The sequence below is a fragment of the Camponotus floridanus genome, unplaced genomic scaffold (genome assembly GCF_003227725.1).
Source record: "Camponotus floridanus strain SB8 unplaced genomic scaffold, Cflo_v7.5 scaffold16, whole genome shotgun sequence".
In the NCBI taxonomy this organism is placed as follows: Eukaryota; Metazoa; Arthropoda; class Insecta; order Hymenoptera; family Formicidae; genus Camponotus; species Camponotus floridanus.
The window spans coordinates 1,309,169-1,335,551 of record NW_020229281.1 but is presented as its reverse complement, the minus strand read 5'-3'; the positions used below and the strand labels follow the sequence as shown (position 1 = coordinate 1,335,551).

The following is a 26,383-nucleotide window of genomic DNA, read 5'->3' as shown; positions in this document are numbered from 1 at the left end:
AAAATATTTAACGATATTACATAAAATAACTACGGAATACTATGATTCTAAAATTTTAATTTTAAATTAATTATTAATAAACAATTAATGTATTATGATTTCTTGCTATTTTAATCAATCGAGTCTGCGATTTGTACGTTTTACTACGCAGTTTTAAAAATTGATACGCACGGTTTAGAAAAATCACGAGTGAATTTTCATTTAAAACTGTGAAAAAATTAAAGCGCGATACAAGGTTTATTGGAATCCAAGCATTGTTAAAGAATATTAATGATAATTTATGATTAATATTTTCTGTCGTTTCCTGCTTATATAAAAGTAAGTGTATAAATGACGCGAAATATTTGTTCTAATAAAAAACAATTTTTAGTACATTTATGAATTGTTAATCGCAAAAATTAATTAATCGCGCATGAATTAATTAATCTGAAGAGAAAAGTAATTTTATAAAAGAAGAGGATGTAAATACACTTCCTTTAACGCGTACAAACGTTGAATAATAATGTCTTTTCATTTCTCTGCACGCACGCGTCGGACCTTTTCCCCCTCCCCTTTCATTCAGACAATCCCACTACACCAGCTTTTCCTTCCTTTTGAATAGTGGGGTGACCCCCCCATGACACTGACATACCAGTTAAGAAGTCAAGTGTGTAAACAAGGACGCGGCGCTATTTCTTACACGTGGCTATTTCTTACACGCGTCGTTATTTCTTACAAATCTTTAATCATTCGTAGCAAAATTGATGTGTTCATCTTAAAGAATAACGACACAATATAAAACATAGATTTGAAACGTCGATTTTTGCATATATTACGTTTTACATGCTGTGCTGTCATTCGCGTGATGAGATAAATTCGAGCAAGCAACAACGCAAATTGTTGCACGCATTTTTCGCTTGAATTTTTATTTTTCAGAACGAGTATATTAATAATTGAAATAATAATTTTAAAAAAATATTCTTTACAATTGCTTTTTATAATTATCACTATTATATTATTGATTGTCAGCGCAATTAATTAATTCTTGCGGTCAATGACGCGTAAGAATTGTATCGTGCGGTGACTACTATTTCATTCAGATAATAGAGAGACATGATTATATCGATCGATTATTAATACGTCCATTCCGCGTAGGAAATGTACTATGCTTGCAATATCGAATATCGATTATGTATTTTCTGTCGGTTTATCATGTTTAATTAGCTATTAATTTGCATAATATCTCATGGTATTACGTTAAAGACGTGTCATTACATATTTTTTGGTTATTAACGAAACGTTTGAGATACATATCGTTAATCCACTTGAATGGAACGCATTTAATTGATAAAAATAGTTAACGTTATTAATAAAATTTTAATGATTATTAATAATGTGTTATAAAAATTGTTATTTGTCAAAATATGTACTAATTTATTCGATGGAAATCTGTCGCACAAATTTAATTCTATTTTCGAATATTCGCTCATATTTACTTTTATTTTAAATTGTGTATTGATTCACTACAACGCGAAACAATAAAATTATTATTTTTATATATAAAATGCAAACATATTATCAACAGAAATAGCCACGGCAAGTGACACGTTGACCGTGTGATTTTCGAGTGAATCGATAATTTTCTCATCATAATATAATAGGTTTGTTCTTTTTTAGCTGAACTAGATCGAAATAGAATGAGGTTCATACATATTTAAATTCGAAAGAAGGAAAGAGAAAAAGAAAAAAAAAGAAATGCAAGAAGTTCATTTGAAAGGACAAGCCTTACAAAATATAAGTTGCATGAAATTTACGAGTGCAAAGTGATCGTCGTCATTCTACTGATTTGGGTGAGCGATTATAATTATTAAACTATTGTTTTCGCGAGAATACCATATAAGTGTCTTGTGACTACTATATAAGTATGTTACGACTGTGGAAGAGGAGCGAAGGATGAAGAAGGAGACAGACGAAAAACATCCAACGACTGTATGTATGGGATGAGTAATTTAAAAATTATTCAATATTCCTTGCTCGTAAAATTAATTGCTGTTCGCGTCATCCATATTTCATTATTGTGTAAAACAACGCACATAAATTGATTTAAATTTTAATACTTGGAAATTTTATAATACCTCTATCATATCACATATTTGTATTAATATTTCTGTATAGATATGTGTAAAATTCTCAACTTTAGATTTTTAAAAAACTTATAATGATCTAAATCATGTAAATCAAAATTAAATTTTTCTTCTCGAAAAATTTTCCTGATAATTATGCAATTCGCATATTTTATTAAATGTTTGAGGAACTTGATGAATGAATGAAAAATTTAATTACACTGATAATTACGTTTTTAAATAATTATTATTTTAAATATTTTCTTTTTATATTATTTTTCATATATTACGAACTGAATATTTCTACTGAAAGTAATGATTAATTTGAAGACGATTTTAATTCTTATAAAAGCGTATATATGTGCATGCTATTGTACATACCTATAAACGTAAACAGTAAACATTGACATAAGGTAAAAGCATGAATATGCCTTTAAGTATGTGCTGCAATGGCGATAAGTTGCTATTTGCTAAATGTATCGTATTCGTAAATAGTTATCACGCATGTTCTAGTGAGCAATTAATTTATTGATACGTTTAACGATTTATTAATTTATTGTTATATATCTCGAAATGTAAAAGGAGATATAAAAATTTATATTCTTATCAATTAACATTAAATATTGATCTAATTTTTATTTTTTAATTTTGATTTGTATAAATATGCAATACTATATTAATATCATCAGATATACTTTTTCGTGTTAAATATGCGATGAGAATATGAATATAAACAGATTCCAAATCGCTTTTATAATTCGCAATTGTTTATTCGATATTCATTTAAATAAAATTTAAAATAAATTGACTACATTTAGTGTAAAAAATATGTGGTGAAAATGTGGGTTAGTTTCGAAAAAAATCCTGATTGCCTCGGGATTGAGTTAGCAAGGCAGCTGAGCCAGTGTTAAAATAGAGAAGCTGGTTCCATAATTCAACATCGAAATCTTGTTACTTTCGGTTTTGATCTCACTCAATTTTATTTTCGTTTGCTTTGGTTTTTTTTTTACTTTTCGTTCTTTTATATCGAGCGTATACGTCACACAAAATATCCGAACAATAAAATTCGTTTTCTCTTTTCTACGTAATAAGATATTTCAGTAAAATGACAACTGTGACAAAATGCTTGAACTCTTTGAAAAGACAACAACGACACTTTGCAGAATTTTTGAAAATTTTTCGTGAAACGTATACAGCTGCTGCAAAGGTACTTTCGCGCCCAATTATTTTATTTTCCATGAATTTTAAAGCAAACTGCGCTTTTTACATTGCACGAATATCTTGTTTCACTCAGGTGGTGTGATGTTACTACCGTGAAATATTACGGTAACGTAGATATATGCTTTTTTGATGCGGCATAAAATTTCAGTGAAATGTAAATTCATGAATCTTCTGGCAATCGGACGCGTTTAATTGAATGTAAATTGACAGGTCACTATTTACCGGATCGTTTGATTTGGGAAGAGCCGTGTCGCATTCACGGCATATGGGAAACGTCGATTTTTCGCGAATAATCATCGATATTTGTCGCTCGTATTTGTCGAGCGCGATTTAGGAATGGTTTACGCATGCCATGCAATCAAATATAACAGTAAGAGAAAAATTATACCGAAAACACATTCGTCCTCATCAAATATTTTGCATTTGGTTTCCCTTCAATTAATATTTTTATGGTAAAATGCATTTGATTTTGCATTAAAGTAATTTTAATTGATATAGGATATATATTTTCTTTGTAACATTAATAATTGTTTTAACAATTATTTTAATTAAAATGTTGATTGACATTTGTTAGGAATATTTTGCGAACTTGTAATATATGATTAATCTTAATATGAATAATTATTTTATTTTTATCGTTTGATAAATGCTATATATATATTACAGGTTTCCATTATTCATTTCTATTATATCATTTATTTATTCTATTATATCATTTATTTAAGATCCTATCTATGATTATATAGTTAGATGAAATAAATTATGCGTTGCATAATTAAATGAGCAGCACCTTTTGTTCGGTTAGATCTGCAACGTAATCTCAATACTGCGACACATACCGTATGAACTAATTAATTAATGAATAAGTGGAGTGCTGTGTTGGCTGAGTAATAAATGTTATGCACTGCAAAACCGATAACGTCTGTCAGCTGGATACTGTATGCTTATTTATGACGTTATGAAGCGTGTCAATAATATATTTTTATGTTAATTGCACCTCAAGCTATAACGTTATTTAATATGTAACTATGTGTATGTAATATGTTTATTATAAGATATACGATATAAATTTAATATAATTTTTTTATTATATTTAAATAGAATATATTTAATATTATTTAAGTAAAATATTTAAATAAAATTCTTTATCGTTTTAATTAATTTTTCAATATTGCAAAAAGTTGCGTAAAACTTTACAAAAATTGCATTTTAGATATACAGTTTTTCCGTTAATGTGCAAGACATTTCAACGATCGGGAACAATTAATGTCGAGAAGAGAATTTCAACGTGATGATTATTCGTGTGATAAACTTTCCCGTGTACCTCGATTCCGAGGATCGAATATTTCTTCGTCCAGTGCATAAATAGCTTTGTCATAAAACGTCTCGTCTCATTATTTCATATCGCAAACGCCTTGACCGGATGCAATAACGTTCGTTTCTATGCAATAAAGTTATCACGAGCAGTCGGACCTCAATGAAGCGATTTCCGTGATAATGCGTTGAAATTCATCGCCAACGGCGACGATTTATATCCGTCCATCTCTGCGAAGTTTCACAGCAATCACGCATCGGGCGACAAAATTGAAGCGACGACGACCTTTACGAATAATCGGTAAATTCGCAATGTTGTAGCGAATATCGTGACAAAGAGCTAATGCAATCGGATGCGAACACAGAGAGATTATACAGAGAATGTAATGAAAATGTCACTAGATCAAAAGAATACAGAACGGAGGAAATGGAATTTCGCAATTGATTTTATAATCTTATCGTAAAATACATTTTCTACAAAATTATATTTTATAGTCGAGGTGATTCTAATGCATTGATTTAAGAAATTTTCGTAAGAAATTATACAATAAAATATATGACTTATTCGTTTTTAATTAATTATTATCCTTTTTTATTACCGCCTGTTTTAATCAATGTAAAACATTAATGTAAGTTAACTCTTGAATTTCTCTTCTTTGTCGTAAATCGTGACGCATGTTTAATAGTCTTATGGACTAAGTAAAGTTATTCTATAATGTGTAACAGCCATTTATTACTTACCTTACTTTTGTCACTGTAACTCATTAATATTCTGCGCGTCGTTTGCCGAACAGATGGCGGGAAACACGACGGTGGGTAGCACACTACTCGATGAGGAACTTCGTCGGATTATACTGGAACGCGAGCAAGAATGTATGAAGCTGAAAGATGCGAACACGACGCTGCCACCGGGTAAAGTATTTTCTTCTAATATTTGAAAATAAGAACAAAGCCCCGTGATAACGCTAAGCAATAATCCATCGCAAAAATCACGAAATCGCGCGCAAAAAGCGCACGCGTCTTCATTATGCATGAATTTTATCAGAGCTCCCCTCATTTACTTCGACCTGGCGGTCGATCGATTAATAGCGATTGCACGCTAATGTATCTCATTTTCGTCTGGAAATTAGACGGTTCGTTGTTAGGTCGAGTAGAGAGAAATGAAAGTATTAGCGTTACACGCGCGTGCATGTGCACACGCGATGCATTCGTCGAATGCACAGGCTATATCGCACGCGATAATTAACGCGAGATGTATTATGCATTATATCAGAAACATCACGCGCTGTATAATTAATTAAAAAAAAGTATATTTTAAATACATTCAAACGAGAAACGCTACTCTTAACAGCATTGTTCTCCCTGTGAAAACATTGTTTTCGCGAATGTCAGACGGAATAATATTATAATACGATCTCGGGGAATATCGCGAATCCAGAGGAAGGTAAAAAAATAAAATGGCACTTGTACAGTTCGTGTGACAATGCTTCTTCACTTGTTCTTCTTGAATTTAATCGCTGCGCTGTCCTTCCTTGCGGGCGATCCAAATAAAAGATTCTTCAATTTTCGTAGAACAAACAGCACGATAAAAAGTGCTACAATAATCACGGCCACGATAAAGGCATAAACGTCCAGTAGATTCAGTTGCCACCAATAGAGATCAATGGCCGGTGATTGAAGCACGTTTCCGTACTTTGCGATGTACTCTACCCAAAATATGGACGTGTTCAAGGCGTCCATCGGTCGATCATTGAATAGCTTTGACAATCTCTGTGCATTCTCGCTGAAACGTTTAAGAGAGAGAAAGGCATTCGTTATCGATATAGCAAGATTGATGTTTAATAAAAGCAATTATAGAAAAACAATTACTAAAGCGCGTAATCATACAATATTTGTTGGTCGCATTACAAAGATTTCTATTCGACGCGATACTTCGTTTTAATCTCGAAAAAAAATGCACGATCCATTTTTTGCATAAATTTTTCATCTTTCATCCTTTTTGTCCCGTCGAGTTGAAGTGTTTGTCCTTCGATTTTTATGCGCAAGACGTGTTTCATATGGATTCATGCAAATGGAACGGACGTGGAATTTTAAGGCACATACCGATTGACTAGAATTCACTCGCGATATGCATTCGAGGGTTAAGGAAGATTTGTCACAATAGAGAGCGCACGCTCTATTTGTTCGCATTATATGCAATCGGTCGCGGATCAATATGCACGAGCTAATAAGATTTAAAGCAGTGGATCTCTCGACTTTTGAACATGTAGAAAATAACTTTAGTTAAATTTAACGTGATAAAATTGCAACTGTTGAACAATTTTAAATAAAATTTATTTTCTTTAAACAAAATTATTTTATTCTTCAGCGAAATAAATTAACTGCGACAAAATTATTAAGCAAAATGCTAAAATAATTGATTAAACAAAGATTAATAATAAATAAAGTTAAATATAATAAATAAAAATATAAACGAAATTTAAAAATTTAAAAATATATATAAAAAAATTTAATTATATTATATATATATGCGTGTGTGTGCGTATGTTGTGTGTGTATCATTATAATATATTTAATAATTAAAAATAATATTTTACTATCTTTTAAAATATTAGTTAGCTAGCTAATGAGAAATTTTAACTTTCTATTTGCGGTTTCCACACGATCAATATTATGATTTCATTAATTTCGATTGAACACGTTATGATTAATAGATAATCTGCTTAAGATATTTATAGCACTTTGAATACTTACTAATAAGAGGGATCCTTCAAGATTTTATTCAATGCCGAAGTTAATTTCTCCTCGGTAACATCATATATTGATTCAAAGGCGACAGCCACCTTCTTGTTGACGTAATTTTGAATATTGATGTGTTGATCACCGAAAAGAGGAATACCTATCATAGGAACTCCACAATATATCGATTCTTGTGTTCCTAAGCCGCCGCCGTGCGTAATGAAACCACGTATGTGTTTATGTTCTGTGAAATATATAATTTTTTTCATTTACATTGCAAAATTATAATGAATTGGATGCGTTCAACAACAAATGCACAGCGCGTAAAACTAACAATGTAAATTTTAATTTAAAAAGTCAAAGAATCTTTTCATATAAGTAAATAAAGGATCGACTTTTTTTAAACTTTCAAAAAATATATTCCGTAATTTTGAATATTTAAATGTTTGTCGAATTTAACTTTTAGTACTCTTTTTCTTAAATATTAATTTTTTCTGAAACATGACAAAAATATTTTGCTTTTTAAGTATTTTTTATGTAATGTAAATGACTAAAATTTTGCAATCTCTTTCTCTTTTTCTTCCTTTGTTCGAAATTTTATATATATATATATATATATATATATATATATATATTTATATATATGTACATATATCTAGTACATATATTTATATATATGTACTAGAAACTCTTATATATGTCCGGAGATTATAAATTACAAAATTTTTACGAGAAAATTTGATCGAAAAATAATATTTCTAGTGAGATTATTCTTTCTGTGTGTTATTATAGTGTGCAAAGGCCGTGGAATTTTTAAAATGCAAATGATTCTAATGTCAATTACTAGGAAACAAATATAGCTTATATAATCATGCATAATGACCTGGCAATTGACCTAACAATAATTACTTACTTAGAACGGGAACTTGAGGAAACCAAGATTGCGTCATGACATTCTTCGGTAATCCTGGCAACAAATCTTCTTTTTTCGCGACCTTCATCAACACGCGAACTGGCGCGATCTTTTTGAAAGATGCGTAAAATTGTTCTATCACTTCCTTAGAGAAAGTCTCAAATCTTGCCATGGAACCGAGCGTAAAGTAAATACAGCCATCTTTGCTTTCGTCCAACCATTTTTGCACTTCCTACAATAAACTTTTTTTAGAGCAAGTAGTTTACGATAAATCATCCTGATATTATAAGCACTTAATATTTTCAAACATATCACGGAATAAGCGAATATTTAGATAGAATAGTTGTTTATAAACATGAGATATATTTGAAAAAGAGATCATTAAATTACGAAATTTATGATGAAACAATATAATTATTTTTTTATGTTTATTATTATAATTGTTATGCGCATATTTATATACGACTATCGGGAGAAAATGATTTCGTTTTTAATAAAAATTTTATGACATATGAGAGAAAGTACAAAATAGCGTACTCGTTATCACAATGCGCATCATATATAAATATTACATTTAATAAAAAAGTAAAATATATATGTATTTTATTTTTTAATCATTTTATCTTTGCACATAAAATCCCATTTTCTTTCTTGTAATAATTTCGAATAATTTTACATTATATTTATTTAAATTAAACAATAAATTTCATATTCTCTTTGTCAAATAATTATTTTATTTATAGTTATTCTTTTATTCTTTATTGGCTTTGAATGAAAAGAAGAAATGGATAGAATTGCATTTATAATAAAAAAATTGCATCAGATCTCATTATGCAGGAAGAACTAACATGCGTTATATAATTGAAGAATGATTTGAAAAAAGAGCAATTTTCATTTAAACATACCGGCGGCAACGTCTCGTCGTTGTTGATGTGCAAACCGCCGATTTCGATCACATTAGTGGTCATTGGCCTAATTCCGTGTAACGAGTGATGAGTATTGACAAGATACAAAGCTACGTCGCGATACAAATCCTTGATATGCGGCACATCTATACCAAAATGCTTTTTCACGAATTCCAATTGGGAATTCGTCTGAGAGTGTATTTGCTCTGAGATGTAGTGTGTTAAAAGTACGTTTGTCAATCGTTGCGTGAAATTCATGCGTTGGGTGTATGTCGTGAATAAACCTGGGATGTAAGCGAGATTAAGTGGATTGCCAGACACCTCGCTGAGCCAATCGTGAAAAACGCTAGCCACCGTAGCGACTATGGGAACATTGAGATGACGACCAAAGGCCAGGTAGCACGGTGCCACGAACAACTGTAAAAAATTGAAACACATTGTAATTTATCAATCGATTAATTATTCACAAACATCTCGCAGTCACATTCGCCAAGTCACGTGTTCCGCGACCAGAAGATACGTGATTCTGCATCCATTTAGCAATGTAGTGCATAATGCAGCTCGTATAATTGAGCTATACTGTATTAGTAATCGCATGTAGTTAAGTCAACTGTGATGTAACATAATGAGATGCGTCACTTGTAGAGAGGAGAAACGATGTGCCATTATGGCACGCTACTATGAGACGTGATAATGAGAAAAATAAATGTAACCAACATTTTAAAATGATAAGAGCAAGAGTAAACGTCATATTTTATGTTAATTATATCCTAAGGAATAACTCTCTCGATATATAGGGTGTTCCTAAATTTGCGAGAAATGTTTTAATGACAAATTCTTTGTAACATTTTGAGACGAAAATTCTAATACAAAAATGTCGAGGCTATAATAGTTTTCAAATGGGAAATGTTTAAAGATCACGAATGACAGGACTAAAGTTTCGCGTGCTCAGGGGTAGCACAATGGTTAATAGTAAAGATTCTTCCTCGAATCGAATGCTTTTGATATTGATGAAATTATTGTGAAAATATTCAAGAATTTTATTAAAAATCGTGATCTTTAAATTTTTTCCATTTGAAAACTATTAAAAGCCTCGACATTTTCGTATTAGAATTTTCGTCTTAAAATCTCACAAAGAATTTGTCATTAAAATATTTATCGCGAATTTAGGAACACCCTGAATAAAGATGCTGTATTTAGGACGCGTTCACACGCAATAAATCCTGTTCTAATAAATATGACGCTATGTTGAGATCTAAAAGTTCTTGTTGAATTAAAATCATTAAATTGCATGATTTAAATTTTATAATAGGATTTATCAAATTTCCGCATTTAATTACACGAATACAAATTCAAAAATACAAATAATAGCTTATTATAGCTTTTAAATATGTGAAAGGCGTTGAATAAAGCAAATTCAATGACGCAAGTACCATACAATTCGCATCGAGATTCAAACATTTTCGTTTGATTACGAGCGCGGAAATTTTATGTATCATTACATTTACCTCGTTGTAGTTGCATTTTCTGCTTTGTTTCATTCTTGAATCCCTCATATAAATGTTTAACCATTTTAAACATAGAAAGCAAAAGGTAAAAGAAAGAAATTACTTTTTATATAAGAGATATACTATTTTCATCATCATGAATTCTATCTTATGATTTGTCAGGTTAATATAAATATAAATCCTGTCTTATTAAATATGATGCTATATCGATTTAAAAATTCTTTTCGCACAGATTAAAATCATTAACGCATGATTTAATTTTTAAAATAGGATTTATCAAATTTCCGCATGTAATTGCGCGAATACAAATTTAAAAGTACAAATAATAGTTTGTTAAATATTGTGATTTGTGTTGAATAAGGCAAATTCAATGACGCAACAAGTATCATACAAGTATACGGTTTGTTTCGAGATTCAAATATTTTCGTTTTACTACATCGAGCACGATAATTTTATATATTATTACACCTAATTCTCGTTGTAGTTGCATTTTTTGCTTTGTTACATTCTCGAATCTCTTATATAAATATGTAATCATAGTTTAAACGCAGAAAATAAAACGGCACAACAAAGGAAACAAATAGATTTATTTTTATATAAGAGCTATACTATTTTCGTCATGATTCCTATTTTACGATTTGTCAGATTAATATAAAGATAAATGTATAATTACATTAAACGATAATGTAAATTAACTAATTTTTATTTTGTAATTTGTTATATGTTAAATATTAATATTAAATCAATTAATATAATTAATCACACTTTGATAAATTGTACGCAAACTTTTTTCACTGATAAAATATTTATTAAGTTAAATAGCAAATAAAATATTTATTATTTTAATGATGCAACATCCACTTTCATGACGAGTTATATTTCAATGCGTCTCACGTTCTTACGTCATAATCTAAAATTTGATTTAAGATTATACACGATCGATTCATTGTTACGTAAATGTATTATGAAACTTTCAATTCATGAGTTGTGTTAGTTAGCGAACTCAGACGCCGAAAAACCACCGTATGACTGTAAAACCATACACAAAAAGTGCACAGTCATAAGGCAGGTTCTGATAATGATCCCGAGTTACGTTGCAATATCGTCAATTTCGGTATAACCTAATCCGGCGTACTTTGATATTCATTAGCAAGAGATCACTTGAATTAATGGTTTTACTATGATCTTTACATTATTATTCATATTAGTATTATTGTTGTTGTCATCATTATTATCGTCATTATTATTATTATTATAGAGATAATGAGACAGGATTTTCTCTGTGCCGGAGGTTGTTTCTCTTGTTATATTAAAATGTTGTAACTTTAATAAAATCTAACGTTGTTTGTGGTTCATCATGAATATTTAATAATTAGTTAATAATTAATGAGAGCCTTGTCATATTACAGGATATGAGTTGTAACGTGAGCTAGTTAATTAACATCTCGTTAAAAGCTGTAATAATTTTGGTTTAATGAAGTGATATTTGCTTTTAGTCTAACCTCGATTTCAACTTTATTAATTATATATATATGTATCTGGCTTTGATGAAATAATCATTTAGGTTTAAATCAAGTCTTGATTAAACGATTATTTGATTAGATTTAGCATTTTTCTCTTTCTTCTTTACACGATAAAAATGCCGCTGTTATGGATTGATTGAATTATGTATATATCTTATCTTCTAATAACTTATTGAATTTAAATTGTAATTATCTTTCTCTTCTCGTCGATTAGTATTTTTTAATAATAATAATGTAATTCTTTTTTGAAAACTTTTATAATTAAAAAAGATTGCGTAGAATATTTGTAGCGTAAAAGTTAAATAGCCAAAGAAATACATGCGACATACTTATCGAAATGTTATGAGATACACTTTGACGATATATTGTTTTATTATTTTCACCAAATCATATTTAAATAAGATTCTTTATCAAATAGAAGAATTAATTTATTAATAAAAATACCAAACAATTTTTGCGTCTTATCAAGAAAAAAAATCAAGAAAAAAAATTCTTTGCGAATTAAGCTTTCAAAATCAAGAAAAAAAATTCTTTGCGAATTAACCTTTTGAGGCGCAAATCATTAATGGGATTTTATTCTGTTCATTTAATGTCAAGCAAATTTTATTGGCAGAAAAATTTTAAGTTTAATTTAGTGTTATAAAGATACTAATGTATTAAGAATTTTAAAACTGCAAAAAGAATAAAACAATCTAACATTTGAAAAAAAAGCACAAAATTTTGAAAAATTATCAGAGAAGATTAATATAGATTTGACCGGTTAAAGAGATAACATCCTATGAATATACATGTTAAATAATGAAAATTTTCTTATCACATTCACATAAGAATGAATAAACATGCACATATTTGATTAAAAAAATATCATCTTATAAATATAACATGTTAAATAATAAAAATTCACGTAAAAATGAATAAACATGCACATATTCGATTCATAAGATATGATCCTATAAATATACATGTTAAATAATAAAAATTTTCTTATTATATTCACATAAAAATGAATAACATGCACATATTCGAAAGAATCTTATAATAGTCATACCTCCATAATAATGAGGTCGTAAGGAGGATCCTGCGGCGGGTTCTTGATCAGTTCTTGTATCTTTGGGTGATCCATCAACTGACAAATCTGCGTTCCGCACATATATGTTAATGATGTCATAGATGTGGCACTAAATGATTTGACTTCCGTTGCGGTGAGATTGTTTACAACTTGCGGCATACTACCCGCCAAACTGATACTTGTATAATTAAGTATCGGCTTCTTCAGCGGGAAATGTGTAACCACGTCAACCTGATGACCGCGTTTCGCTAAGGCTTTCATTAATTCCTCTTGCATGATCCAATGACTTTTACCGTGTAATGGAAACATTCCGAGGATCCGGTAACCGTCAACAACTTGGTCACAAGTTAGGATCGCGAGAAAAATCGACAGTAGTAGCATGTTGATTTGATCGTCACCGTTTCTATACACCGTTTAATACTCGTTATATCGTTAATTTAGTCGACTTATGTAACTTTGATGTCTGAAAGAAGTAGCTAGCCAATTGCCACGAAGAATCGCATTATCTCTGAAAAACGTCACTCAATTGTACAAATAAGATAACACAATGTTTTTTTTGCGTACAATTATTGCATCCACTTATAAAGATAATTTATTGGACAAAACATTCACAGATCTATCTGTGATTGTTTTTGAAAGATAATGGATCGAACATATAATCTAAATAACAGATAATAATATACGGTGATCAGAATTTCCACTTGATTGTATGTATAAAGTAATGACATTAGTGATAAATGTAAGTCATTCTTGTCACATTTTAGAATATCCATAGAACTCTAAATAAAATATTCAAAGCAACACCTCTTTTTATTTTAAACTTTAAAAGTGTCTTTAGTTTTTATATGAACGAAATTAGTTGACGGAATAATATCCGCAACAGTCACTTTGCTCTTCAAATCGTATCTCATATTTCACAGATTACTATATCATATCAGTATGAAATGATTTACTATATCATATCAGTATGAAATGCGAGAAATTTCTTATTACGATATAATTAAAGAATTAAAGAAATTTGCGAATAGAGTTTATATATTTTTATTAATTTTTTAAGATAAATTTTTCTACCGTAATATAAATAAGAGATTCTAAGAGAAACACAATTAAATTTTGTGCTTGAATTTTTCATATGTATGTAGATGTTGTTTTATTTTTTTTCCAAAATTCTCTTTTCAAAATTATCAATTTTGGGGAGAACCATATAATAAATTAATTAGATAAAGAAACTTACAAAAACACTACACTTCGATAAGACAATAATTGTTTATTAAATTGCATTAATTGAAAGAAGCAATCTAATGCTATTCGAGATGTCGTTTATTTTCAAACACACATCACTCACAAAGAGCTTCACAACTATACTGACAGTCGTGAACACTGAGCGTTTTCTCGTCAGGAAAGATACATCAATGAAAGTAGTGGTGGTAGAATAATATACCTCCCATATTTCATGCGTGATGGACTTTAACCTTCTGGCGAAATCTATAATATAACGAGAACCTTTGGAAAATATCAGAATACAATCTTCATTTTATTTTTTATCTGAAGATCTTCTATTTTTTATCTAAGATCTTTTTTATCTTTATTCTTGATAATATAATTTTCATTTAATAAATTTATTCATATATTATTCGTATTTAGACAATTTCCAAAATTCATAAAAACTAATAATTTATAAATAAAACAAATTATATGTATATAATTAGCAATTGCTAAAATTATTACAATTTAAATTTTTAAAAAATAGTGCTTTCGAAATATCAATTTATGGTTTTAATTTTGTTCATTATAGTAAGAACACTATTATCATTAAATAACAATAATTCCAATTTAATCACTCGTAGAATAATCGCAGAATAAGGTTAAAAAAATAAAATAACATACACTTATACAGTTCGTGTCGCAATGTTTCTTCACTTGTTCTTCTTCAATTTAATCGCTGCGTTGTCCTTCCTTGCGTGCGATCCAAGTAAAAGATTCTTCAATTTTCGTAGAACAAACAGCACGATACAAAGTGCTATAATAATCACGGCAACTATAAAGGCATAAACGTCGAGTAAGTTCAATTGCCACCAATAGAGATCAATCGCTGGTGATTGAAGCACATTTCCATGTTTCCCGATGTACTCTATCCAAAATATGGACGTGTTCAAGGCGCTCATCGGTCGATCGACAAACAGTTTCGAAAGTCTCTGTGCATTTTCACTGAAAGATGCAAGAAAGAGAAAGGCACTCATTATATATCGATATAGCAAGATCAATGTTGCTAAAAGCAATTATAGCAGGAAACTCGAAATCGTGCAATCGTACAATATTTGTTGGACGCATTTCAAAGATTTCGATTTATCGCGAGATTTCGCTTTAATCTCGAAAAAAATGCACGATTCATATAATTAATGAATTTATTTTTCATATAAATTTCTCATCTTTTATCCTTCTTGTTCTACCGAGTTGTAGTGTTTGTCCTTCAACACAAGACGTATTTCATAAGGATACGAATGAAACGAGAATTTTAAGGCACGTATCGGTTGACTAGAATTCCCTCGCGATATGCATTCAAGAATTGAGAAAGCTTTGTCACATTAGAAACACACACGTTCTACTTGTTTCTCATTATATGCAATAGATTACGGATCGATATGCATCAGCTAATAAAATTAAACTCTAGGTAAACTGTTTCTCCTTAAATAAATTTATTTTATCCTTAAAAAAAACCAATGATAAACCGCAATAAAATTATCAAACAAAATGTTAAAATAATTGATTAAACAAAGATTAATAATAAATAAAGTGAAATATAATAAATAAAAAAATGAAAAAGTAAACGAAATTAAAAAATATATATGAGAAAAATTAATGATATATGTAAATGTGTAATCAAAGCTTTATATATATGTATGTATCATTATAATATATTTAATAATTACATAAAAATAATATTTTGTGCAACTTTTGAAATATCAGATATCTAGTTAACGAGAAATACTTTTCGTGTTTGCGGTTTTTACATGATGAATGTTATCATTTCATTAATTTCGATTGAATACGATTATAATTGACAGATAATTTGCTTAAGGTCTGACGTTTATAGTATTTTGAGCACTTACTAATAAGAGGGATCCCTTAAGATTTTATTTAATGCCGAAGTTAATTTCTCCTCCGTAACATCATATATTGATTCAAAGGCGATAGCCACCTTCTTGTTGACGTAATTTTGAATATTGATGTGTTGATCGCCAAAAAGAGGAATACCTATCATAGGAACTCCACAATATATCGATTCTTGTGTTCCTAAGCCGCCGCCGTGCGTAATGAAACCACGTGTGTGTTTATGTTCTGTGAAATATATAATTTTTTTCATTTACATTGCAAAATTATAATGATTGGATGCGTTCAACAACAAATGCACAGCGCGTAAAACTAACAATGTAAATTTTAATTTAAAAAGTCAAAGAATCTTTTCATATAAGTAAATAAAGGGATTTATTACCGATTTATCGACTTTTTTAAAACTTCTTATTTTCCAAAAACATATATTGTATGTAATTTCGATTATTTAAATATTTCAGAATTTGATTTGATTGTAACTCTTTTCCATAAATATTAATTTTCAAAATCATTTTCTTAGAATATGATAAATATATTTTATCTTTTAATTCAGTATTTTGCATCTAATATTAATGATTAAAACTTTGCAATGTTTTTCTATTTTTTTTTTTATTAAAAACTCTTATAAATATATTAGAAAAGTGAGTTATAAATTACAAAATTTTTATTACGAAAAAATTTGATCGGAAAATAATTTTTTTGTGAGATTGCTCAATTTTTATGTAAATGAATTATAGTGTGCAAAAACCGTGAATTTTTATCGCGAGTGACTCCAATGATAACTAAGAAACAAATATAATTTATTATTGTAATCTAGTAATAATTGATCTAGCAATAATTATTTACTTAGAACAGAGATCTGCGGAAACCAAGATTGCGTCATGACATTCTTCGGTAATCCTGGCAACAAATCTTCTTTCTTCGCGACCTTCATCAGCACACGAACTGGCGCGATCTTTTCAAAAGATGCATAGAATTGTTCTATTATTTCCTTAGGAAAAGTCTCAATCCTTACCATGGAACCGAACGTAAAATAAATACAACCATTCTTGCTTTCGTCCAACCATTTTTGCACTTCCTACAATAAACTTTTTTAAAACAAGTAATTTACGATAAATTATCCTAATATTATGGCATATAATATTTTTATACATCTAACATCACGGAATAAGCAAATCTTTAGATTGTTTCTCCCAAAAATAAAATATATTTAAAAAAAGAGGACAGATCATTAAATAATGAAATTTGCAATAAAGCAATATAATTATTTTTTTTTTGTGTTTATCATAATGTTATGCGCATATTTATATACGATTATTGAAAGAAAAAGATTTTGTTTTTAATAAAAATTTGTGACAGAGAAAATACAAAATAGCTCATTTGTTATCACAATGCACAGATCATGTAAAATATTACATTTAATAAAAAATAAGATACATATGTATATCTTATCTTTTAAATACGTTATTTTTGAACATAAAATTTCTTTTTCTTTCTCCTAATTTTCCTAGAATAATTTTACATTATATTTACTTGAACTTTCAGTTTCAAATTTTCTTTGTGAAATAATTATTTTATTTATAGATACTTTTTTATTCTTTACTGGCTTTGAATGAAAAAATGGAGTAGATAGAATTGCATTAATAATAAAAAAATCTCATTAGATCAATTATGCGCAGAAAGAACTAACATGCGTTATACGAATAATTTGCGAAGAAATCAATTTTTATTTTAATTTACCGGCGGCAATGGGTCGTCGTTCTTGAGATGCACACCGCCGACCTCGATTACATTAGTGGTCATTGGCCTAATTCCGTGTAACGAGTGATGAGTATTGACCAGGTACAAAGCTATGTCACGGTACAAGTCCTTGATGTGTGATACATCTATATCAAAGTGCTTTTTCATGAATTCCAATTGTGAATTCGCCTGATAGTGTATTTGTGCTGAGATGTAGTTTGATAAAATAACGTTTGCCACTCGTTGCGTGAAACTCATGCGTTGGGTGTATGTCGAGAACAAGCTTGGAATGTAAGCGAGATTAAGTGGATTGCCGGACACCTCGTTGAGCCAATCGTGAAAAACGCTAGCCACCGTAGCGACTATTGGAACATTGAGATGACGGCCAAAGGCCAGGTAGCACGGTGTCATAAACGACTGTAAATCAAAACATTGCAATTTATCGATCGATTAATTATTCACAATCATCTCGCAGTCACACTCGCCAAGTCATCAGTTGAATTATACTATTAATAATCGAGTGTAATTCAACTGATGCAACATGATGAAATGTGTCATTCGTTTAGGGGGGGGGGGGGGGAGAAGACAAAGTCCCATTATGGCACGCTGCTACTCAAAATAATGAGATAAATAGATGTAACGAACAACATTGTAAAATGGCAAAAACAAAGATATAAACGTTATATTATATATTAATTATACCATGAGATATATAGCTGAATAATTCTCTCGATACACAAAGATACTGTATTTAAGACGCGTTCACATAATAATCCTGTCCATAAATCTTGTCCTGTCAAATATACAATGATATTTCGGGATTCAAAAGTCCTTAATGTCGCTAATGACTCAAATCATTAACGTATGATATAATTTTTGCAATAGAATTTATCAAATTTTTCATGTAATTACGCGAATACAAATTGAAAAATATAAATGATAGCTTGTTGAGTATTATGTATTGAATAATTAATTAATATAATTTATCACACTTTCATAAATTATATGCAACCTCTTTTCATTGAAATATTTATTTTAAATAGCAAATAAAATATTTATTATTTGAATGATGCAACATGCACTCATAATCACGGTTTATATTTCAATGTATATCGTGTTCTTATGTCATATTCTAAAATTTTTTTTAAGATTCATTGTTACATAAATGTGTCATAAAACTTTCAATTCGTGAATTGTGTTAGTTAATGAACTCAGACGCCGAAAGACTACCGTATGACTGTAAACCACACGCAAAAAGTGCACAGTGATAAGACAATTTCTGATAATGATCTCAAGTTATCTTGCAATCGTAAATTTTGGTATAACTTAATTTGGTACTCTGATGTAGTACTATTCATTAGTAAGAGACACTTGAATTAATGGTTTAATCAGTGACCTTTAAATTATTGTTATTATTAATATTATTGTTATTGTAATTATTGTCACCATTGTCATCATCATTATTATTATTATTATTATAGAGATAATGAGACAAAATTTTGTCTGCCAAAGGTTGTTCTCTTGTTTATATATCTTGTTTATATATCTAAATTTAATGAAATAATTATTTAGTCCAGGTTTAAATAAAGTCTTGAGTAAACGATTACTTGATTAAATTTAACTTTTTTCTCTCATTCTCCATGCGTGACAAAAATGCTGCTATTCTGGATTGTTTGTTGCTATATAATGTATGTAGTGTCTGTTGTTCTAATAATTTACTGATTTTAAATTGTAATTATCTTCTTCTTTCCGATGATTAGTATTTTTTAATAATAATGATATTATTCTTTCCTAAATATGTTTGCGATTAAAAAAATGTGAATATTTTTAGCGTAAGAATTAAATAAAAAAGCACAAGGAAAACGTTGAAAATATACATAATGTTATGAGATACATCTCATCACAATATATAAAGTGTTTTATGATTTTTATCAAGTCATATTTAAATAAAATTCTTTTAATAAGTGGAAGTATTAATTGTTTATTAATAAAAATATCAAACAATTTTTGCATCTTAAAGAATAAAAATAAAAGTTCTTTGCGAATTAAACTTTTGATGCAAGTCATTAATGGGATTTTACTCTATTCATTTAATGTCAAGCAAGTTTTACTGAAAATATTAAAGTATTTAAGAATTTTACAACTGCAAAGAGCAAAATAATCTGACATTGAAATGAAAAGCACAAAATCTTGGAAAATTATCAGAAAAGTTTTAATACAGATTTGACCGGTTCAAGAGATAGCATTCTATAAAAATACGTAATTTTAAATAATAAAAATTTTTTTATTCATACAAGAGTGAATAAACATGCACATATTCGAAAGCATTCTTAATAATCATACCTCCGTAATAACTATGTCATAAGGAGGATTCTGCGGCGGGTTCTTGATCAGTTCTTGTATCTTCGGGTGATCCATCAGTTGACAAACTTTTATCCCTACTGTATAAGCAAATGATCGAATCAACATCATGCTGACTGCTATGTCTTTGAATGCCGTTGCGGTGAGATTGTTCATAACAGGCGGCATACTACCCGCCAAACTGATATCCGTATAATTGGGTATCGGCTTCTTTTGCGGAAAATGTGTGACTACGTCAACTTGGTGGCCACGTTTCGCTAAGCCTTTCATCAATTCTTCTTGCATAATCCAGTGACTTTTACCGTTATACGGAAATATTCCGAGAATGCGATAACCATCAACAACTTGATCGCAGATCAGAATCGCGAAAAGAATCGATAGTAGCTTCATGTTGATTTGATAGTCACTGCTTCTGCGTTTAATACTTATTATATCCAACTTATTTGACTTATATAACTTTGATTCATGTAAGAAGTAGCTAGCCAATTGCTAATTGTAAAGATAAATTGCACTATTTCTGAAATACATCAATCAATGTTACAAATAAAATGACACATCATTTTTTTGTAGAGATAAAATTTCATAGATTGCATTTAAAATAATATCTGGAATATTATAATCTGAACGATAGATTAACCCTTTGCGTTCGAGTATCGGCAAATAACCGCCCAAGCCTTTTTACCCTTGCGGACGCGTGTCGGCATATAGCCGCCCAATTGAGTTTACAGCTGCGGAGACGTATTATGAAGCGGCTCGCGTACGTCTATCTTTCTGAACGATAACATACGCGTGGTAGTATATATAGTAGACTAAAGAGTTAAGTTTTCTGCGCTCGTCGGGCGACTCCGACCGCAAAGGTTTAATAATGCATTGTGACTAAAATTTTCACTTGATTGTGTATACGAAATGATAACATTGGTGATAAGTATGATAATGTATAGTAATGTATGGTAATGTAAGTCATTCTTGTCTATCGTATTCTGCTTACTTTGTTATTATAAAACTCATAGAATATTCAAAGCTACACTTCTTTTTACTTTAAAATTGTCTTTTAGTTTTTTTATGGACGAAGTTGATTGATAATATCCGGAATTGTCACTTTGTTTTTCAACTTGTATTTCGTATTTTACAAATTGCTATCAGTATGAATTCCGGAAAATTTTTTATCACGATATAATCAAAGAAATTTGCGAATAAAGTTTATATACATTTAGTAATTCTTTAAGATAAATTTTTCTACCGTAATATAAATAAGAGATTCTTGAAACACAAGTAAGTTTTGTGTTTGAATTTTTCATGTGTACATGAATGTTGTTTTATTTTTTTTTCAAAATCTTCTTTTCAAAATTATCAATTTTGGGACAAAGAACCATATAATAAATTAATCAGAAGAAACTCAAATTCACTTACTGTTCGATAACACAATAATTGTTTTTTAAATTGCATTAATTAAAAGAAGCAATCTAATGCTATTCAATATGTCGCTCATTTTCTGACACACACATTACAAAGAGTTTCACAACTGTAATGACAGTGGTGAACACGGACTGTTTTCTCGTCAGAAAAGATAAATCATAATGAAAGGAGTGATGGTAATGATATATCCGATATTCCATGTGTAATGGACTTTAATCATCTAGCGCAATCTATCTCATAACGAGAATTTTGCGAAATATCGGAGTACAGTCTTCATTTCATTTCTTATCTAACATTCTTGATAATTTTTGTTCAATAAATTTATTCATACATTATTTGTATATGGACAATTTCCAAAATTTATACTTTAAATAAAAACTAAATAACACAAATTATATGTAATAATTAACAAAATGTCCAATTCTTACAATTTAAATTTTTATAAAATAGTCCTTTCGAAATATTAATTTATGATTTTAATTTTATTGATCATAATAAAGAAGCTATTATCATTAAATAATAATCACCCATTTAATCACGTAGAGTAATCGTAGAATAAGGTAAAAAATAAAATAATACACACTTGTACAGTACGTGTCGCAATGTTTTTTCACTTGTTCTTCTTCAATTTAATCGCTGCGCTGTCTTTCCTTGCGGGCAATCCAAATAAAAGATTCTTCAATTTTCGTAGAACAAACAGCACGATACAAAGTGCTATAATAATCACGGCAACTATAAAGGCATAAACGTCGAGTAAGTTTAGTTGCCACCAATAGAGATCAATCGCTGGTGATTGAAGCACATTTCCATGTTTCCCGATGTACTCTATCCAAAATATGGACGTGTTCAAGGCGCTCATCGGTCGATCGACAAACAGTTTTGAAAGTCTCTGTACATTTTTACTGAAAGATGCAAGAAAGAGAAAGGCACTTATTATATATCGATATAGCAAGATCGATGTTGCTAAAAGCAATTATGGCAGGAAACTCGAAATCGTGCAATCGTACAATATTTGTTGGACGCATTTCAAAGATTTCGATTTATCGCGAGATTTCGCTTTAATCTCGAAAAAAATGCACGATTTATATAATTAATGAATTTATTTTTCATATAAATTTCTCATCTTTTCCTTCTTGTTCTACCGAGTTGTAGTGTTTGTCCTTCAACACAAGACGTATTTCATATGGATACGAATGAAACGAGAATTTTAAGGCACGTATCGATTGACTAGAATTCATTCGCGATATGCATTCAAGAATTGAGAAAGCTTTGTCACATTAGAAAGCACACGTTCTACTTATTTCTTATTATATGCAATAGATTACGGATTAATATGCATCATTTAATAAAATTAAACTCTAAGTAAACTGTCTCTTCTTAAATATAATTATTTTATTTTTGAAAAAAAAACCAATAATAAACCAACAGCAATAAAATTATCAAGCAAAATGCTAAAATAATTGATTAAACAAAGATTAATAATAAATAAAGTGAAATATAATAAATAAAAAAATGAAAAAGTAAACGAAATTAAAAAATATAAAAATATATATGAGAAAATTTAATTATATATGTAAATATGTAATCAAAGCTTTATATATATGTATGTATTCATTATAATATATATAATAATTACATAAAAATAATATTTTGTGCAACTTTTGAAATATCAGTTATCTAGTTAACGAGAAATACTTTTCGTGTTTGCGGTTTTTACATGATCAATGTTATCATTTCATTAATTTTGATTGAATACGATTATGATTGATAGATAATTTGCTTAAGGTCTGACGTTTATAGTACTTTGAGCACTTACTAATAAGAAGGATCCTTTAAGATTTTATTTAATGCGGAAGTTAATTTCTCCTCGGTAACATCATATATTGATTCAAAGGCGACAGCCACCTTCTTGTTGACGTAATTTTGAATATTGATGCGCTGATCACCGAAAAGAGGAATGCCTATCATAGGAACTCCACAATATATCGATTCTTGTGTTCCTAAGCCGCCGCCGTGCGTAATGAAACCACGTGTATTTTTATGTTCTGTGGAATATATAATTTTTTTCATTTACATTGCAAAATGATAATGATTGGATGCGTTCAACAACAAATGCACAGCGCGTAAAACTAACAATGTAAATTTTAATTTAAAAAGTCAAAGAATCTTTTCATATAAGTAAATAAAAGTAAAAGGGACTTATTACCGACTTATCGATTTTTTTAAAACTTCTTATTTTCCAAAAACATATATTGTATGTAATTTCGATTATTTAAATATTTCAGAATTTGATTTGATTGTATGTAACTCTTTTCCATAAATATTAATTTTCAAAATCCTTTTCTTAGAACATGATAAATATATTTTATCTTTTAATTGAGTATTTTTCATCTAATATTAATGATTAAAACTTTGCAATGTTTTTCTATATTTGTGTGTTAAAAACTCTTATAAATGTATTAGAAAGTGAATTATAAATTACAAAATTTTTATTACAAAAAAATTTGATCGGAAAAAAATTTTTTTAGTGAGATTGCTCAATTTTTATGTAAATGAATTATAGTGTGCAAACACCGTGAATTTTTATCGCGAGTGACTCCAATGATAAGAAGACTAAGAAACAAATATAATTTGTTATAGTAATCCAGTAATAATTGATCTAGCAATAATTATTTACTTAGAACGGAGATCTGCGGAAACCAAGATTGCGTCATGACATTCTTCGGTAATCCTGGCAACAAATCTTCTTTCTTCGCGACCTTCATCAGCACACGAACTGGCGCGATCTTCTCGAAAGATGCATAGAATTGTTCTGTTATTTCCTTCGGAAAAGTTTCAATCCTTACCATGGAACCGAACGTAAAATAAATACAACCATTCTTGCTTTCGTCCAACCATTTTTGCACTTCCTACAATAAACTTTTTTAAAACAAATAGTTTAGGATAAATTATCCTAATATTATAAGCATATAATATTTTTATACATATATCACGGAATAAGCAAATCTTTAGATTGTTGCTTCCAAAAATGAAATATACTTAAAAAAAAGAGGACAGATCATTAAATAATGAAATTTGCAATGAAGCAATATAATTATTTTTTGTGTTTATCATAATGGTTATGCGCATATTTATATACGATTATTGAAAGAAAAAGATTTCGTTTTTAATAAAAATTCATGACAGAGAAAATACAAAATAGCTCATTCGTTATCACAATGCACAGATCATGTAAAATATTACATTTAATAAAAAATAAGATATATATGTATATTTTGTTATTTAAATACGCTATTTTTGAACATAAAATTTCTTTTTCTTTCTCCTAATTTTCCTAGAATAATTTTACATTATATTTACTTGAACTTTCCATTTCAAATTTTCTTTGTGAAATAATTATTTTATTTATAGATACTTTTTATTCTTTACTGGCTTTGAATGAAAAAATGGAGTAGATAGAATTGCATTAATAATAAAAAAATTTCATCAGATCTCATTATGCGCAGAAAGAACTAACATGCGTTATAGGAATAATTTGCGAAGAAATCAATTTTATTTTATTATACCGGCGGCAATGGATCGTCGTCCTTGAGATGCACACCGCCGACTTCGATTACATAGTGGTCATTGGCCTAATTCCGTGTAACGAGTGATGAGTATTGACCAGGTACAAAGCTATGTCGCGGTACAAGTCCTTTATGTGTGACACATCTATATCAAAGTGCTTTTTCACGAATTCCAATTGTGAATTCGTTTCATAATGTACTTGTGCTGAGAAGTAGTTTGATAAAATAACGTTTGCCACTCGTTGCGTGAAACTCATGCGTTGGGTGTATGTCGAGAGCAAGCTTGGAATGTAAGCGAGATTAAATGGATTGCCGGACACCTCGTTGAGCCAATCGTGAAAAATACTAGCCACCGTAGCGACTATGGGAACATTGAGATGACGGCCAAAGGCCAGGTAGCACGGTGTCGCAACAACTGTAAATCAAAACATTGCAATTTATCGATCGATTAATTATTCACAATCATCTCGCAGTCACACTCGCCAAGTCATCAGTTGAATTATACTATTAATAATCGAGTGTAATCAATGATGCAACATGATGAAATGTGCCATTCGGATAGGGGTGGGGGGAACAAAGTCCCATTATGGCACGCTGCTACTCAAAATAATGAGATAAATAGATGTAACTAACAACATTGTAAAATGGCAAAAACAAAGATATAAACGTTATATTATATATTAATTATACCATGAGATATAAACTGAATAATTCTCTCGATACACAAAGATACTGTATTTAAGACGCGTTCACATAATAATCCTGTCCATAAATCTTGTCCTGTCAAATATACAATGATATTTCGGGATTCAAATGTCCTTGTCGCTAATGACTAAAATCATTAACGTATGATATAATTTTTGCAATAAAATTTATCAATTTCCGCATGTAATTA

General features: G+C 29.4%; 3 protein-coding genes and 1 pseudogene across 9 annotated transcripts in view; 1 reads left to right on the top strand and 3 right to left on the bottom strand.

Moving 5' to 3' along the window:
* Positions 1 to 26,383, top strand: part of LOC105251306 (calcitonin gene-related peptide type 1 receptor) — a 175,859-nt gene that overhangs the window by 16,596 nt on the left and 132,880 nt on the right. For 5 of the 6 annotated variants that reach the window (XM_025406916.1, XM_025406919.1, XM_025406918.1 and 2 more), the window contains one exon: positions 5,432 to 5,549. The exons of the other annotated variant lie outside the window; for it this stretch is intronic. In XM_025406916.1, the coding sequence (XP_025262701.1) occupies positions 5,432 to 5,549 (118 nt within the window). The remainder of the gene's footprint in view (positions 1 to 5,431; positions 5,550 to 26,383) is intronic. 6 annotated transcript variants of the gene reach the window in all.
* On the bottom strand, positions 6,110 to 14,662 carry LOC105257337 (UDP-glucuronosyltransferase 1-9). The gene is made up of 6 exons (XM_011267896.3): positions 14,529 to 14,662; positions 13,274 to 13,802; positions 9,195 to 9,611; positions 8,290 to 8,521; positions 7,392 to 7,620; positions 6,110 to 6,420 (listed from the first exon to the last, which is right to left on the bottom strand). The coding sequence occupies exons 2-6, from the start codon at positions 13,673 to 13,675 to the stop codon at positions 6,129 to 6,131; spliced, it is 1,572 nt and encodes a 523-aa protein (XP_011266198.2). The 5' UTR covers positions 13,676 to 13,802; positions 14,529 to 14,662; the 3' UTR covers positions 6,110 to 6,128.
* LOC112637369 (UDP-glucuronosyltransferase 2A3-like) lies at positions 15,067 to 21,518 on the bottom strand. Of its 2 annotated transcripts, XM_025406911.1 has the most exons (6): positions 21,189 to 21,518; positions 20,489 to 21,023; positions 18,146 to 18,562; positions 17,252 to 17,483; positions 16,405 to 16,633; positions 15,067 to 15,502 (listed from the first exon to the last, which is right to left on the bottom strand). In XM_025406911.1, exons 2-6 carry the CDS (start codon positions 20,894 to 20,896, stop codon positions 15,211 to 15,213), a joined length of 1,578 nt encoding a protein of 525 aa, XP_025262696.1. In that variant the 5' UTR covers positions 20,897 to 21,023; positions 21,189 to 21,518; the 3' UTR covers positions 15,067 to 15,210. The 2 variants fall into 2 exon arrangements, with proteins under 2 accessions (XP_025262696.1, XP_025262695.1); XM_025406910.1 differs by having other exon boundaries at positions 20,489 to 21,518.
* LOC112637371 overlaps positions 22,403 to 26,383 on the bottom strand; it is an 8,594-nt pseudogene continuing 4,613 nt past the window's right edge.

Excerpts from the sequence above, each read along its gene's own strand:
- LOC105257337 (XM_011267896.3), bottom strand. The coding sequence starts at position 13,675 with ATGCTACTACTGTCGATTTTTCTCGCGATCCTAACTTGTGACCAAGTT. Across the intron at positions 9,612-13,273 it reads ACGACCTCATTATTATGGAG|TTGTTCGTGGCACCGTGCTA; the intron begins GTATGACTATTA and ends AATTTTTTACAG. Across the intron at positions 6,421-7,391 it reads TTGAAGGATCCCTCTTATTA|CGAGAATGCACAGAGATTGT; the intron begins GTAAGTATTCAA and ends TAAACGTTTCAG.
- LOC112637369 (XM_025406910.1), bottom strand. The coding sequence starts at position 20,896 with ATGAAGCTACTATCGATTCTTTTCGCGATTCTGATCTGCGATCAAGTT. Across the intron at positions 17,484-18,145 it reads ACGACGACCCATTGCCGCCG|GAAGTGCAAAAATGGTTGGA; the intron begins GTAAATTAAAAT and ends AGTTTATTGTAG. Across the intron at positions 16,634-17,251 it reads TCCGCAGATCTCTGTTCTAA|AACATAAACACACACGTGGT; the intron begins GTAAATAATTAT and ends TATATTTCACAG.